An 18,792-nucleotide genomic window follows, 5' to 3' on the forward strand; every position below is an offset into this window, starting at 1 on the left:
TCTGTTCGTTTTTAGTTTTAATGTTGCTCATTACTTTCAGTTGAAAAAACTTGTTGTCTTTTCAATTTAATATTTAGATAGAGCGTCAAACTAATTGTTAATTTCTTAGCTATCTCTTTATGAACCTTTACCATGGGACACCCCTCTTTCGCTCCAAGAATAACTTGAGCATACATGTTAATACTACAATAAATGGAACTTATGGAAATTGAAAATATAAGAAAAACATGAAGTTTATTCAGGTTCACGATAGTCCAGTGCCTTCAGTGGGGGATGAGTGGAGATACATACTTCAGAAAACTGAAGCATTCGTTGTAGGGTGTTGTCTAGAATACAGAAAGGATACGGAATCATAGGAAAAACCGTCAAAGAAATATGATATTCTAGGGGGATTACGAGAGGGATAGATTAAATATACAACATTTGAACAGTTTTCTGTCAATTGGCTATCTCAGAACTCAGATTGACTGAGGTCAATTGGCTATCTCAGAACTGTCACTTACTGACACTGTGGCCATAATTGACCAAAATTGTTGTTTTGAGACACAAAATGGCACTTCATTGTTACACAATATCATGTATGGTATTATAAACGAACAGAGAAATAAATGTACGTAAAAATCAAAACTTAAAATCAATCAAACACAAATTTTTCTGTTCTACCAGGCGGGGCGGGGCACTTCCTTAGCTCCCCACTCTTTTCGCTAAATTTTGACTCTTTGTCTCTAATGCTAAAGAACTGGGCAAAGACAAGTGCAATAAGAATTGAAAAAAGCATTTTTCAATGTGTTCACAGGAATGGAATAGATTATTAATGTCTATTTGCTTTAAACAATACAATTGTTGGTTCAAACGTTTAAAGGGCAATCAGTAGATAAACACTTACTGCACTAGCTCCTTACTGCACTAGTTCCTTACTGCACTTACTAGTTCCTTAGTGCACTTACTGCACTAGTTCCCCATTAACTGCACCTGTTGCACTCACAAAGGCTTTCAGCATACCACTATAGAATAGCCTACAGAGCCGAAGGTTGAGAAGATGGTAGCCCCCTCACATAAAGAATAAATTCTTTTTGTTTTAAGTCTTGATACCGCTCTTTACCTTCATTTGAAAAATATGTATTTAATATTCAATAAAGAATTGACCCTTTTATCGTGTTTTCCCGTTAGTCTTTAAACATTTTGTGAGCTCAGTTCCTTAGCCCAGCTGCCTTTTCCCTCTAATAGAAGGCCTGGCGAAAACAATTAACTCTAAACTTAATTCGTATCTATTAGAAGTTGATTAGATTGGTCGTCTGAAATGAATCTGTTGTGATGCGGTGAATGCGATTTGATGCGATGATGTGATGAATCTGATGAATGAATTTGTTCAGCAATACCCCTCTTTCCTTAATCAGTAAAGAAAAAAACAAAAAAACAAACACCTTTTGAGGTGTTTTCTTGCCTTTCTTTAAAAGCTTTATTAGCTTTCAAAAACCAAGAAACTAAGCCAGAAACCAAAGCAGGCGTTTCCCCTCAAATGGTAAGCAGTAAGCATAGTGAAAAATCAATAACAAACTCTAATAAAACTTAATTTACATTTAGTGGTAGTTGATTATACTGGTCGTCTGAAATGAATCCATTGTGAAGAAACTGTTCAGCAATACTTCTTTTTCCGTAATCAATAAAGAACTGCTCTCCTTCCTCGAAATCCGTCATTGCGTAACATTTGGAACACTCTTCTTTAGCATCAAATTCCGAAGACACCTAAAATTGAAATATGGTCACAATATAACCACTATTGACCTTTCTTGTTGTTTTTAATTATCTACCAGCATTATTGTTAATAGTTGACATGGCAGAGTAGTGATACTACTCTCCTTAGTCCGTTTGGGCGAATAGCTAGCACGCCAAACTCACAAGTGAAGGGTCACAGGTTTAAGTCTAACGGAAATTAAACAGAAAAAAAATACACATAAAAAACAAGAGTAGGGCTACCGCCCTATAAGCCTCTTCAAGGCAAAAACGTCATTTCCGCTGTACTCTAACAATTTTCATTTCAAGCATTGTGGTTTTCCTCTGTCGAAACATCAACAAACACAAACAAGAAAGAAATAAAATCACAGAAAGAAAGAAAATCACAATAACAACCAAAATTACTACTACTAGTACACCGAAGCACCAAGCCACCTGAGGCCAACACAGCTACGCACGCTCCTCCTCTCTCCCAATCTATTCAAAGCCTTCCTCTTTACACCATCCTAGGAAGTTCCTATTTCCTTTAAATATTTCTTTATGATATCCTCCCACCCCGACCGTGGACAACCTGCTTTCCGTTTAGTCCTAGGCGGTCGAACGAAAAGGGCAATCTTTCATCCTTCCCCCTAAGAACGCGTCCTAGCCATCTCTAACTTTCTCTCACTGTAGCCCTAGAAAGCGGGATCGAACAACACTTCTCGTACAGCCTATTGTTTTAAATATGGTCAGTCAGCCGGGCACCCTCTTCATCCGCTTTTCGGAGCACCCAAAAGTAGTAATATCCAGCTGTTTTGCTTTGATAGTTATCTTTTTTTTTCATTTTTTTTTTCTGTTGTTTACATTTCATACATGTTGAATATCATACAAAGAGGTAACGCGTGTAAAAGTTACGTTGCGATTTAAAATTAGTCTACCAAAATTTATAAGCTTCAATAGCTTTAAGCTAAAACGAGCATGTCACATACAATGTTAAAAAAAAACTGGGACAAAAAAAGTTCAAAGTAACAAATGTTGTTTCAAGGTCAACACAGGATACAAAGAAATATCTAGCAATGAAATATTTTGTAAAAATAACGAATAAAATACTGTACAAAGAAAATACAGAATCTTTCTGCTTTCAAAGAAACATTTTCTTTAAATAATAGTCGTGGGTATTCTGACTAGTCTAGTATTTCTTTCCAAAATTGTCTTCGTAGGGAGGCAGAATCTCTTGGTAGAAGTCAAACTCGGAGAAAAAAAATATCAATAATTGAATAAAAATCTCAGAATTAAAATCTATCTAAAATAATTCACTATAGAATCATGGATATTTTTCTTGATTCATCCCCAAATGACGGTTAAAAAAATCATTTACGATTGAATTCAGTCATATTCCAATGACTGTAGTAAATTATTCTGAAGTAAAATTTTAACTATGAGAATTTTGTCTAAAATGATTCGGAATCGTAATTTTTACTCTGATACTTCTGTTTCTTCCTTGTGAATTTCTGCAATTCACCTAAAAGTTAAAAGGTATATTAAGCAGCAAAATCATATCTTTAAATCGATAATATATTAAACATTAGGTATATTAGGAAAGATAATCTTGTACTGAACACGACACCATTATGAAAAAGAGCGCGGTTATATAGATATGAGTATCTTTTATATGAGCTATTAAGTCTGCCTAAGATACCTGCGATACCGATACGCACAATAACAATATTACCATGCCGATACGCGTGATACCGACACTCCAATACCGATACAGCGTAGAGTCCTTTCTCCAGGGACTATTGAGGGTCATATCATTACCAAATCATAAATATTGGACCTTTGAACTATGTTGAACAAAATGAATATCTCAAATTTTTGATTGGATAGCTTTGAGGGAGAGGGCCTTTAGGGAGGAGGGCTAGTCCCCCTCCAATCTTTTTGGCCCAGGGGAAAAAGAGAGACACATCAGTGCTGCCCATGCAAAAAAGTGATTTTCATTGGTGTTCAACGTGAAAGATTGTAATTGTCCTACTGAAGGTTTTCAACCGTGCTGATTCCAATGGTGAACTGACGCCATTTTCAAGGGGTTTCAGGCTCTTTTTTCGAAATTACCATAAATTTGTTTTCGCAATAAACTTTTACTTTTAAGATTAACCGAAACAATACTTACCATTCCTGATTCAGTGTCAGATGGCATTTTTTTCTCACCAGAAAGTTTTTTTCAAAATACGTTTTTCAATTTTTGGTAACTATGGGCTGTGGTTCGCTCTTTACTAGGTTGCAGCTACTACTGCAACCATGATAATAAAAACAGTCTCTCCTAGCCATGTTGTTTATCATGAGTTGTCTCCCCATTCTATTATAATGTTTGCAACAATGAATATATAACCTGTTGGGGTTATTCGACTTGATGTTACTTGCGAAGGATGTCAACTCGTGTTTATAGGAGCCTACTGTTGAGAGGGACAAATCAGTTAGTGACCAAAACGGGTCCAGGCTCTAACTCTATGACTACTTTTAAAATGCCCATGTCTTTCTGAAAATGTAGAGCTTGTAAATGAACGGTCATAATTTGTTGTATTTTTTTTGTCGTTTATAATCCGTCGCTTAAAACCTAGGAATCTCTTTGTCCCTATACAATAAGCACAGTGTTATTTATCACACAAAAGTAGGTGTTATATAACTATCAAAAAGTCTCCATTTACTGGCCAAGGTGCAGTCTTTTTTTCTTGTTAGAATCGGAAGGTAAGTTGGCGAACTGAGATTAGAATATCGGAAGCCACAGTCATGACAATTGTCAGGCGTGTCTCTGCAGTGTGGGTGCTTCGAAAGGCTGGAGAAGATTTGTAATTTTTTTTTTCTAAAGGATAATTGTAGGTACTCGTTGGACTGCAAGCCGTATATCAAACAGTAATCAGTACGAAAAAATGGGTTCATCCCACTTTCTTATGCCGTAATAAAAGAAATGTCAACATGGTTAGGCCACGTTTTGCAGATGAAGTATGCCAAGTTTTTAAAGAATGTGCATTTTGGTGATCCATTTGTGGTCAAACAAATTGCAAGTCATCCACGAAAGGGATGATAAGGAGTCATAAGAAAGAGTTTAAAGATGCTGGGACTACATTGGAGGTGGCTAGGAGTGAAGCTTTGGAAAGAAAGGGATGGAGGAGCAGCGTGTGCTGCTGTGTTGGCCTCAGGTGGCTTTATGCTGCTGCAAGTTGTTAGTAGTGTTGCGAGTATTTATTATATGGCAGGTAATCACTTCTCAGAAAATACTTTCTTTAATCTTTACCCAAACTCACACAGTAAGGCAAAGAAAAGGAAATGATTCCATCAGTACTACAAAGCCTCTAATATTCACTATAATGACACAGCTTTTATCATTTATAAAACTTGTATAACTCTTTTATAAGACTTTTAACAACTGAACAAACCGAACCACTGCTTAATTTTGTAATGCATGAAAATTAGTTTAGCGCCCACTTCGGACTAAAGTGCTTAAATCGAAACCTTTTCGGAAATGCAATTGCGTTGTTTTTTATTTCAAAAAAATCATTTATTTTGAAAAGTTACAGTATTTATCTTAACTTTTTAAGTTTACAAGTACTTTCCTCAAAACACAAATTTTTAATAAATCAAAAAAGAATAATCTCTACTTATAACTAAGCTGAATTGATGACTTTCTTTATATAAAAGGAACATACAATAAAATTCCAATCCGTGTTTAAGAAAGCATGATATTAAGAAAACGGTTCGTTTTATTTAATACTTTTAATTTTTACTTCACCTCCCAACAAGGCATAGTAAAAGTAGAATTATTCATAAATTTAGTGTCCAACATATAAAAAAAATTGGTTGCACAGAAAGCTGTTTAAAACAAGTTTTATAAAAGTACAATGAGTGAACATGACAGCATTACAAAAAAGAGCTCAATTATTTCAGACTGTGGCTAAAAATAATGTTATAAGACATTTAGAACATACCTCTCCTCTTTCATGATTTGCCAGATCAAAAAATGGAATTAAAGCCAGGATTGATTGACCATTTTGACCTACAATTGGATTTTGACGAGTCATCACCACAGATACAGCCCATCTGAAACAAACCTTGTAATCATTTATCAGCCAGATTTAAAGTTTATGTGTAATTTACTAACTAACGTTGAAGTACCAAGGACCGCAAAACTGAAATCTGATAGTTTGAACTGATTGAATCAAGACTTGCTCAACCAATTGGTTAAATCGTTGAAAAGAAAGTCACGCACCCATAACCAAGTTCAAATTTGTTCCAATTCTTTAAGAATCATCCCGTTCTCCAACCCTTCCCCATTAGAAATAATCCTCCATGAAAACGTCTGTATACTTCCCAATAGCCTAAACTCCATACAAACAATGGGCCAAGTTCATAACTTTCAGCCCTTCCCCCAGGGACTGTGGGGGGATTAAGTTGCCCTCAAAGATACAAGTATTAGGTTTTTCGACTATGCTGAAGAAAATAGCTATCTAAAAATTTTGATCTGTTGACTTTGGGGAAAAAATGAGCGTGAGAGGGTCCTATTTAAATCTATAAACCATATAAATCTATACAAATACATCTAAGTACAAAGGATAGTGAAAATGAAATCTAATTGTTTTAATTGGGTAAATAAAAAGTTAAACAGCCACATACATCTTATGTGTCTATACACCTTATCAATCTGTACATACACATCTAAGTACAAAGGACAGTGGAAATGAAACCTAATTGTTTAAATTGGTAAAGTAGAAAGTTTCATAATCATATGCAGCTTATTCATCTATAAGCCATATACATCTAAGTACAAAGGATAGTGAAAATGAAACCTAATTGTTTAAATTGGGTAAGTAGAAAGTTAAACAGCCACATACATCTTATGTGTCTATACACCTTATCAATCTGTACATACACATCTAAGTACAAAGGACAGTGGAAATGAAACCTAATTGTTTAAATTGGTAAAGTAGAAAGTTTCATAATCATATGCAGCTTATTCATCTATAAGCCATATACATCTAAGTACAAAGGATAGTGAAAATGAAATCTAATTGTTTTAATTGGGTAAATAAAAAGTTAAACAGCCACATACATCTTATGTGTCTATACACCTTATCAATCTGTACATACACATCTAAGTACAAAGGATAGCGAAAATGAAACCTAATTTTTTAAATTGGGTAAGTAGAAACTTACACAGCCATATACATCTTATGCGTCTATACACCTTATATATCTATACATATACATCTAAGCACAAATGAAAGTGAAATTGAAACCTAATTGTTTAAATTGGTTAAGTAGAGAGTTAAAAAACCTTAAACATCTTATTCATCTATAAACCATATACATCGATGTACAAAGGACAGTGAAAATGAAACCTAATTGTTTAAATCGGGTAAGAAGAAACTTACACAGCCATATACATCTTATGCGTCTATACATCTTATATATCTATACATATACATCCAAGCACAAATGACAGTGAAATTGAAACCTAATTATTTAAATTGGTTAAGTAGAGAGTTAAAAAACCGTAAACCGTATACATCTTATATATCTATACCCCATATACATCAAAATACAAAGGACAGCGAAAATGAAATCTATTTGCTTCAATTAAGTAAGTAGAAAGTTACACAGCCATATACAGCTTATGTGTCTATACACCTTATAAATCTATGCTTATACATCTAAGTACAAAGGAGAGTCAAAATTAAATATAATTGTTTAATTTAGTTAATTAGAAAGATATACGGCCATACACGTATACGGCCGTACTAAATATATACATCGTATACATCTGTACAGATACATCTAAGTACTAAGGACAGTAACAATGAAATCTGATATTTTGAAGAGGAAAACTAATCAATGACACATATCCTAAGAAATTAGGAAAAACAGGGAATTCATTTTTGATATCAATGACTTCAATATACAGTTTCTGATAATAGCAAGTGCCACATTCAAAAAGGATATGAGAATGAGGGTGAGAAATCAGCAAGAAATAGCTAAAAAGACATGGAACCAAACAATTTAAGAACACGCAACTCCTCTTTGAAGCAGGGGTTGCCTTTGGGAATCAATATATTGTTAATATTTGAATATTTACGGACAATAAGCTTTGTTAAATTTAGCTAATTAGATTTATTTGTTTATTTTCAGAACCATGAAATGTTACACGGTGACACTGACGAAAACACAGTCCAAACTAAAAAAATTCAAAATTTTGAAACATCTGAAAGAATAAACCTAACATGGGTCCATGGGGGGCAAAAAATATATTTTAATTTGATGTCCTTGGTACTTGAAGATAGCTCTGAATGGGAAGCAATAATATTCGAACAGTATTAAAACATTTCACCTTATCAGTAGTGATGGGTCTCTAAGTCCCATGGTAAGTTCAATAACATAGCCGGTTAAAATCCATGTAACAGGCTCCAGACGAACCTCATTAACATAACCTTATTAGCACAAAATTAGAACATGTAGTAGTTAAGATAAACCAGCTCAATGAAAGTTAAAATACAGGTTTTCTATTTGATTGGAATTTTTATTTTGGATATTATGAAACTGGTCTTGACACGCACTTGGGTAAAGTGAATTGGACGCGTTTTATAATACGAATCGAATTTTAGTGAATCAAAAAGTGACAAATCTGCTACCCCTTTTTTCTCGTGATATACTGCCTTTCCATCACAAACACCAAAAACAAGAAGAACAATAGGGAATTTTTTTAAGACAGTGGGAAACAAATTATAATGAATATTTCGGCCCTGTGTCGAAGGGCCGTCCTCAGCAATACAAATAAGAAAAAACAACTTACCCTATAATAAAATCAATAAAACTAAAATGAAAAGTTTTTCAAAACAGTCCCATTATCCTTATCTCAGCGAAGTTCAACCAGGAATGATAAATAAATTGTTATGAAATGAGGCAATTCATTGAAATGAAAGAAAATGATTTAAAACAGGTTTTTAATGCCAGTCTAACTTTTTTCGCTGCTGTTCTTATAGGTATAATTGTGACAGGTTCTGTGTTAATAACTATTGGTTTTTTATAATATTGCGTAAGGTTATTTTTAATTAAATTTGTGTATAGAGCATTCAGTAAATATTCTCCTAAATCACTATTTACATACTTTTTGAAAATGGGTACCCTCTTTTGTTTATTAATATACAATTAACCGTAGAGTGAAAAGACACTCCCATAAAATCAACGATAATTTACCATATGAGAATCCCGATAAGCCCCAAAACATAATTTACCTCCCATATATCCCAAAAATCACTAGAAATCTTAAAAAAGTATGCACACAAAATAATCTGTATGTTGTATTTGCCAATAATTTGAAAATCATAAATCTCCTAAATTCTGGTAAAAATAAGACTCCAGTTACTAGCCAAAGAGGTGTCTATCAAATACCATGCGACTGTGGCAAATTCTATGTAGGGAGAACCCACCAGAATTTCGAGAAATGCCTAAAACAACATAAAGATGATATCACCAAAGCTCTGAATTCTAATATTACTTCTGTTTCTTTAGATTCTGACTTAAGGAGCCATGTTTTCGAAAATCCTAGCCACAAAATACTTTTTGAAGAATCCGCCATTATTAGCAATGGTCTAGGCATAAAGCAAGTAGTTCGAGAAGCAATTGAAATCAGACTTAAGATTAATAATAACATTGCCTGAAATAGGGATTTAACAGAATATTCACTGACTGCTCTATTCACAAATTTAATTAAAAATGACTTTACGAAATATTAAAAAAAAACGAATAGATATTAACACAGAACCTGTCACAAATAGACCTATAAAATCAGCAGCGAAAAAAGCTAGACTGGCATTAAAAACGTGCTTTTAAACCGTTTTCTCTCATTTCAATGAATTGCCTCATTTCATAACAATTTATTTGTCAGTCCTGGTTGAACTTCGCTGAGGTAAGGATGCTGGGACAGTTTTGAAAAACTGTTCATTTTAGTTTTATTGATTTTATCCTCTTGTAAGTTGTTTTTTCTTATTTGTATTGCTGAGGACGGCCCTTGGACACAGGGCCGAAATATTCATTATAATTTGTTTCCCACTGTCTTAAAAAATTCCCTATTGTTCTTCTTGTTTTTGGAATTTTTACAATCCTAGTTTCACATTGCCAACACTAAAAAAAACACAGAAAAAACATGACCGTCTTGAGTTGTATAAGATAAGTAGAAATAGGACCACCAAAGAAATTATTGTAGCAATCGAAAACGTCGGGGATATATAGCAAATTCCAGGGTTCGGCAGGCGGTATTTCTAAGAAACATATAACCCTAAAGGCTCCATTCCATCTTATGTTTCAAACAAACATCAATTGTTTTGTAAAGGGGGGGGGGCTACCCCTTATCTCGTTCCAAACCAAATTTCTTTAGTAATGCGTATTCACATACTGAAGGTTTTGCGGTTTGCTAGCTGAGCTTACTAAATGAATGTGTAGTAGATTTTGTTTAGCAAATAATAGGGAAAGCAAAATATATGACAATAGCCAACCTTGAAATTTTTATAGCTAAACAGTAAATAAACTGTCATTAAATCCTAACGTCTTTAAAAGTCATTCACTCAAAATTGGAGCTACGGAATTGCACATTGTCTAACAGAGGTGTTGATTACGTTGAACATAAATTGCCTAGTGTCTTACAAAGGGCTAACAATTTAATTATATTTCGCAAACTGGGTATTTACAGAGTATCTTTGAATGAATTACTACGCACAAATTATTTAAATGTTAATTGCATTAGAACGCGTTCATTCGGTGGGACAGTCTGACTATTTTTTCGTATCTTTTTTTAAAAAAAAATGTCTATATACTTGGGTCATTATGTGGTATTTTTGTTGTAATGTTCTTTTTTCAGTTTTCAGGTATGCTCTAATGGATATCTTTGCTTAGTAGATTTCCTATTACTATATAGATGAAGTGATATAGTCATCGTGGATCTATACAGGGCGTCTGGATATGTACAGGGTGTCTGGGTGTCAGTGACAAAGTCTAAATACACAAAAATTTTGAAATTTTATTTATTTATGTTATTTTCGATTCTCAAATCGAATAATATCTCTTTCTAAAGAAGAAAGAATTGAGTTGGTACTTTTGAGTGGCGAGGAAAGTTTTGGGGAGTTGAACTCTCCAGAGGAAATTTTACACTGGGGAGACTTGCCGGAATTCCCAAGCAAAGTTCTATTTCTATTACTTTCTCTTTGCCGACAAAATTTTACATATGGAAGTGTTAATGTTAATTGTCCGAGGAAACGTTTCACCAGTTGGAATTGTCTAGAGCAGTAGTTCTAAAATTTATGTAGACACTGTCCCCCTTTTTACTCACAATTTCAGTACTCATCACTCACATTTCAGGTACCCCTTCTCAGTTTTCGGTACTAAGTAAACTATATCTAAAATATTAAACAAATCTCAAAGCTCCGACCTTTTAAACTCGATTACGCAATTATGTTTAAGCAAAAACAAAGATATATTTTTTTTTTTTACAAACATTTTTATTTAAAACGAACACACACAAAATCTTTTGAACAAAAAGCGATAACTTTCAAAGAAATTAGTGAGAAGGATGAGCTTTTTCCCTTTACAAAGTTTATCGAAATTGGGTTCTAACTTAAATACAATCTTAAATCATCTTCAACATTTAATTTGTTCTAGATATACTTTCATTATAGGTTAAACTTGAGAAACCATTTTCACATAAATAAGCCGTGGAAAACCCTACAAGAAATTTAGCAGCAATGTTTGACAGTTCATTGTATTCCTTCCCAATACCGATCCAGAAATCTAACAGTGTAGTACCAGCAGTCAAATATTTATTTTTTAGCGTGGGATCACATGAGATTTCAATGAGTTCCTCCCTTTGAAAGGTAGTCAGGTTAGTGTCCATAGCATCAGTATTAAAAGGGTCACGCATCCAATCTTAACTGTTTCTCCAAAGGTAGAAAGTACTCTCTTATGCGGATCTTCAATGCGCTGGCTCATTTGAGTCTTGAGTTCAGTGAAATCATATATGTTTTCCTCATTATCTTGCAAAAAATGCATGCAATCTTTCAAACGGCTCGCAGTTGTTATTTTCTATTTGTTTTTCCCAGAGAGTGATCTTTAAATATATCTGATTAAAATAATGATTTATATCTGATTAAAAAAATTAAATATATTCGATTGAAATAAAAAATATTAGAAACACTGCCTTTTATGGATAAATTCCAAAAGTTGAGTTTTTCAAAAACATCACTTAAATAAGCAAACTTGAAAAGCCAATCAAAATCAATAAGTACAGAAGACGATGGGATTTGTGTTCGGTAAAAAAGGTAATTCTTTATGGAGTTCCACTACAAGGGACACAATATTTCCCCCAGAAAGCCATCGTAATTCAATATGTAGCAATAAGTTATCATGGAGGCTCCCCATTTCCTGCCATAGAATTTTAAAATTACGAGAATTTTGAGGCCTAGTTTTTATGAAGTTCAAAATTTTACCACTCTGATCAAGGACACCTTTAAGTTCATCAAGGAGGTTCTTACCCGCCAAAGCCTCCCGGGGAAGCACACAATGAGGGAACTTATACTCAGTTAAACCTTTTTAACATGGTCTACTAGCCCCGTGATGTGACCATTCACAGCCTAAGCACCATCCACACACACTGACACACATTTTTTTTCTACTCGAGTTGGTTTTCGAGAAAAAAAAATCCAACAACTTTCATATTGAATACATTCAAATATTTCATCTTGAAAAATGCTAAGTTCAAAAATGATCAGCTGGGCTATGCCACCAACATCCGTCGTTTCTTCGGGTTGTATACCAAAGCAAGGACAACCTCGAATTGCTCCGACAAGTTGTTCTTTTGTGTCATACGCCATATCACTAATTCTCCTTGAAACTGGATCATTTGATAATGGAATTGTTTTAATTATTTTTACTTATTTTTCTCCAAACATGCCAGAGGCAATTTCTGCTGCGGTAGGGAGGATTAAATTTTATGCCAATAGCATGGTTTTTACCAGCCTTCGCAATCAAATGACTAACTTTGTAAGAAGCTTTTACAACACCTTCATTTTGTTCTTCACCAGAAAACTGTTTTAATGTGTTTTTCTTACTTTTAAGATCTTCCAAAAGACCTTCAAAGTACTGCACCTCCTTTTTTTTACTATATTCTCATGTTTGCTTTCAAAATAATGTTTTAAAAGAAAAGGTTTCATAGATTTGTTTGATAGAATTTCAGAAAAGACAACGCATTGTGGAAGGATCGCCCGAGCTTCCAGTCCAAGGAAAACCTAATTTTAAGTACAATCAGTCATATTTTCTTTCTTTACTTTTAAATTCATTCGCCAGTTTTAAATTTTGTTTTATTTTTTCCTTGGGCTGATCATTAGTAACAAGACGTTCAGGACTACTTTTATTTTGTCAAGTTGATGGCTCAGGACTTTGATTCAGATCTCCATGAGGCATTTTCCCAAGGAGCCATCTATCTATTGTTAAAAACGTACTTGAATCAATACACTGGCGTACCGTTTAGACAGGATTGGGTGTCCGCAGAATAACACAACACCCCACAAAAATAACACAATACTGAGAGCGAGCTTGTAAGACCAGGCAATACTACTGCGGTTCAGTAACACAAGAGACTGGCAGGCCTGCACAGGCACTCTGATGACTAAGCTTTACTGGCGCGCGCACGTTAACTTATCCCAACTGAAACTGCTTGCGTCAGAAAAAGGCAATTCTGACTGCTTTGCCAGTCGTAGAGTTAAAGGTTTGTTTGTTTGTTTTCTTTTGTTGGCCAGCCGCGTAACCCCTAATTTTTTTTGTGTTTTTCCAGTTTGCATTTTACGCGTACCACGGTGTGAGAACCACTGGTCTAGAGGATCTATCTGTGGGGAGGATTTTCTACACGAGAAATTCTCTATGAGAGAATTTACCGCGGGAGATGTTCTCCATGGGGGAGTATCTGTGGGAACAATTTTTCAAAAGGGCGAGGGATGGCAAGATTTTGGGGAATATTAAAAAAACGATCAGAAATTAAATAAAAAAGTTTATTTAACTGAAACTAAGGAACAACATTAAAACTTAAAAAGAAACAGAACTTCTTAAGTATATGAGGGGGATTGACCCCTCCACCTTACCTTGATATTTACGCTAAAGTTTGACTTTTCATCCCAACTCTCTAAGAACGATTCCTAAAACACAAGAGCCGTTTAGGGCTACCCGTTTCATATATGGAATAGTTTCTGTTCATTTTAAGTTTTAATGATGCTCCTTAACTGCAGTTGAAAAAAACTTTTTTTTTTAAATTTGATCTTAAAATAAATCTTGAAAATCTTTAGAATTCCTACGTGTCCAGACTTTGTAGACACCGCGTAGATTTTTCGTTTCTTTTAGATGAATGCTATCAACACATAGATTGATAGATTAGGCACTTCGAAGCCACAGGGCCATAGCTACAAAAAAGAAAAAAGATACTCACACGCGTCCAACATTACTTCCAGCACTCGCCCCTACCTTTCCCTACAAAAAAACTTTTTCTGTATGCCTTTCCCAGTTTTATGTATTTTGCAGTCTTTTTTACACAAAAATATTCATTTAATCCCATTACTGAGACGAACCGCTCATTTTACCCAATTGAGAATAAAAAGATTACCTAAATATTCATTTATTCCGTAATTATTTCCTTCTTTCTCCAAGTGCTAAAAATTACCCCTCCGTGACATACACCACTTATTTTCTTCACTATTTAAACACACTTTAAAATGGACATCACACCCCCAGACCTCCTTTCATGGCGAGTAAACTGCAAGGGACGTCAATGCTGCGACTTCGCACTTCCATTTCTTGATTTCATGGTTTTCCCACACATCCTTTCCGAATTTTGCTACATTTCCTATCTCCAGTCCTAGCCCAAAAACCTAACTGCTAATCAAAAACCAATCCTATTTTAGTTTTGTGTTTCGTTTTAAGGTTTAGATTTTTTTTTTATCAGTTTTATTCTGCACTGAGGACGGTCAAGCGGAGGTCTTGACCTAAACATTTGCATATTTTTTCAATTTTTTCACTGGCTGTTTATTGTCATCATTTTCTTCCTTTCTTCACGATATTATGTTTTACACGATTCGCCAGTGTGATCTCAGCAATTATTTACAATCCAAAACCATTCAAAATTGATCTTGCCTGCGAAACTCATGAGCTTATCTTCCTATCCTGAAACCTCGCGATAAGCAGCATTTTACTAACATTTTGTTCAAACCGCTAATGAAGTTTTCCCTAAATCTTACTATTCTAATCAGTTAACGATAATCACCAATTCTTTAACGCCAAATTATTGAATTTCCTGTTTAATTTTAAAATTCTCCTGAAGCGCCCCAAACATACTCTTTCGATTTTTTCCCCTTTTTCGAAACATTAAACTTCTCAATATAACTCACAACTGGCCCTATTTTAAGCTATAAATGATCTCCTATAGCTTAATATCTACTTGTCCAAGATGCCGAATGGGGCTTCTCAGTAATGCCCACAAAGCCTTCCGACCTTTTCCGCCACTTGCACCTGATAATTCACCTTCCTGAACTTGTAAACTTATATCACAAATGAATGTCTAGTTGCCTTCATGTCTAGTCTCCTTTCATGTCTAGTTGCACAATATATATATATATATATATATATATATATATATATATATATATATATATATATATATATATATATATATATATATATATATATAATATAATATAACTAATACAATAATATCTAAACGAGTGATTTTCTTGTGTGTCGAAATTTCGTTTACTTGTTTTGCGATTTCTGTATCCATAACCAGCAGAAGGTTCTGGAGGGTGAAAATTTTGTTAAATATATATCTTTCAACCACAAAACATATATATCTGGTGTACACCAGGCAACACAGTGCATGGCTCCTAGACTTTAGCTAAGCAAAGACGTGATTTCAGCTTTTTCTTGAAGTGGTAAAGACAAAGGAGGTACTTATTAAAAAAAGTAACCAAAAAAGAAACAAAAAATCTAATTTACAGTTCCAAATGCAGTTCCAGATGGGATGCATTTACGTCGTTTGAGCGCTTTTTTGGAGCCTGTCCATTCAATGCTTGAAATCGGCACATTTTTGAAAGCGAATTTGTTTGATAATTTGCCGCAATTTTGCTCAAAACTGAGAATTTTGGCATATTTCGCTTTCATGGCTGGTATTATCTGGTAACACTGATGTAATTTAGATTCATATTTTTAAACAAAGTTTCTTTTTAAAAAATTCATTCTAACCTTTGTCTGTCCCTTCCCAGAATAGTATTTGTCAAGCAAAAGATTGGAATTATCATAATAGCTTCATTTCCTATTTGTGACAGCTCAATAATTTACCCTTTGATCTTAACCTTCAACTTTATTTGTGTTTCAAAATAGAAACACCAAAGAAAAAGAAATTTCATTTTCGCAAAAAATAAATCTAAATCCGTTAAATCCTGGTTCTGTTCAGATTTTACCACGCCCAGTACCAAATAGACCAGAACAAAACATACACACAGATAGAGGCCAAAACATAATCCAACATTGAAGCTGGTTCACGAAATAAATAATCTTAAAAATTTAATAATAATGATAAAAGCATAGCGTCATGGGCAACTAACTTGAGATACAAAGGAATACACTTGATAGTGTCTAACCTTGATCTCATTTGTAGACTAAATTAACAAAAACATGTTTATTAACTGCATGTAAGGAGCGACATTAAAACTTAAAACGAACAGAAATTGTTCTGTATATAAAAAGGGGTGTCCCCTCCTCAACACCTCGAGCGAGGCTAAGTTTTAATGTAGCTCCTTACTTGCAGTTAAAAAAAACTTGTTTTTATAATTTAATTTCTGAAAGTTTTTTAATTAATGCATGTTTTGATTTTGGCTCTCCGCACATGAATAATTAAAACAAAATTTACATATAAATTTTTTTGGGCTAAATGGCTTTCTCATAGTCTTGATCGGACGATTTTGATAAAAGGGTGGGGGAGGAGGCCTAGTTGCACTCAAATTTTTGGTTACATAAAAAGGCAACTAAAACTTTTTATTTTTTTTTACGAACGTTTTTATTAGTAATAAATATACGTAACTTACGAATTAACTTACGTAACGAAATTCTATATTTGTATATTTTTCTTACATATATGAGGGGGTTCTACCCCTTGTCAATACCTTGCTCTTTAGATTAAAGCTTCAGTTTAGTCCCAATTCTTTAAGAATGACCCCTGAATAACAAAGGCCGTAGAATAAATAGTTGAAATTACTAAAAATACTTTAGCGTAAAGAAGGAGGCATTGTGGAGGAGACGAACCCTCTTATATACGTATTAATTTCTGTTCGTTTTCTTATTATATAGTTTCTGTTCGCTTTTACTTATTTTTTTTCCTCGAGGTAATTGTATGAACTCAGTGGTCCTAGAATGTCGTGTTAGGGCTCATTTTAACGGAAATTAAAAGTTCTAGTGCCCTTTTTAAGTGACAAAAATACTGGAAGGCAACTAGGCCCCCTCCCACGCTCATTTTATCCCCAATGTCACCGGAACAAAATTCTGAGATATCCATTTTATTCATCATAGTCGACAAACCTAATAACTGTGTCTTTAGGGACAACATACTCCCCAACAGTCCCCGTGGGTGGGGCTGCAAGTTACGAACTTTGACCGTTATTTACATATACTAATGGCTATTGGGAAGTGTACAGACGTTTTCAGGAGGATTTTTTTGGTTTTGGGGAGAAGTTGAGGGGGGGTTACGTGGGACGATTTTTCCATGGAGGAATTTGTCATGGGGGAAGAGAATTTCAATGAAGTGTGCGCGAGACTTTCTAGCATTATTTGAAAAAACAATGAAAAAATAAATATGAAAAGTTTTTTTTCAACTGAAAGTAAGGAGCAGCATTAAAACTTAAAACCAACATAAATTATTACGCATATGAGGGGTTCACCTGCTCGTAAAAGCTCGCTCTTTACGCTAAAGTATTTTTAGTAATTTCTACTATTTATTCAACGGTCTTTGTGATTCAGGGGTCATTCTTAAGGATGTTGGACAAAATTCAAGTTTTAGTGTAAAGAGCTAGGTATTGACAAGGGGGTGAACCCCCACACATACGTAATAGAAACATACGATAATAGAAGTTCAATATGTAAGCTAATTCGTAAATTACATATATTTTTTAGGAATGAAAACGTTCGTAAAAAATTAAAAGTTCTAGTTGGCTTTTTAAGTAATCAAAAAATTGGAGGGTAACTAGGCATCCTCCCCCGCTCCTTTTTCCCAAAATCTTCTGATTAGAACTATGAGAAAGCCATTTAGCCAAAAAAAAATAATATGAAAATTTCGTTTTCATTATTTATGTGCGGAGAGCCAAAATCAAAACTTGTATTAATTCAAAAACGTTCAGAAATAAAATAAAAAAAAACTAGTTTTTTTTAACTGAAAGTAAGGAGCGACAATAAAACTTAAAACGAACAGAAATTACTCCGTATACGAAAGGGGCTTTTCCTCCTTAGCTCCCCGCTCTTTACGGCAAAGTTTTTCAGTGCTTTAAAAAGTAGAGTTAAGAGTTAAAGAGTCAAACCTTAGCGTAAAGAGCGGGGCGTTAAGGAAGAAAAGCCCCTTTCATATACAGAGTAATTTCTGTTCGTTTTAAGTTTTAACGTCGCTCCTTTATTTCAGTTAAAAAAACTCGTTTTTTTATTTTATTTATTGATAATAGGAGCTTGAAATTTCTACAGTAGCGTTCTCTGATACGCTGAATCTGAAGGTCTGATTTGCGCTTAAGATTCTTCGACTTTTAGGAGGGTGTCTCCCCCAATTTTCTAAAACAAGGCAAATTTTTCAGGCTTGTAACTTCTGATGGGGAAAACTAAACTTGATGTAACTTGTATATTTAGAATCAGCGTAAAAATGCAATTCTTTTGATGTAACTATTGGTATCAAAATTCCATTTTTTAGAGTTTAGGTTACTATCGAGCCGGGTCGCTCCTTACTACAGTTCGTTCCCATGAACTGTT

General features: G+C 34.2%; 1 protein-coding gene across 2 annotated transcripts in view; it reads right to left on the reverse strand.

The window, feature by feature from the left end:
- The window catches only part of LOC136029478 (actin-histidine N-methyltransferase-like), a 145,974-nt gene that overhangs the window by 10,403 nt on the left and 116,779 nt on the right, over positions 1–18,792 (reverse strand). For both annotated transcript variants that reach the window (XM_065707902.1, XM_065707901.1), the window contains exons 7-8: positions 5,697–5,808; positions 1,579–1,746 (exon numbers count right to left, since the gene is read on the reverse strand). In XM_065707902.1, coding sequence (XP_065563974.1) covers positions 1,579–1,746; positions 5,697–5,808 — 280 coding nt within the window. The remainder of the gene's footprint in view (positions 1–1,578; positions 1,747–5,696; positions 5,809–18,792) is intronic.

The sequence above is a fragment of the Artemia franciscana genome, chromosome 7 (assembly GCF_032884065.1).
Source record: "Artemia franciscana chromosome 7, ASM3288406v1, whole genome shotgun sequence".
Taxonomy (NCBI): Eukaryota; Metazoa; Arthropoda; class Branchiopoda; order Anostraca; family Artemiidae; genus Artemia; species Artemia franciscana.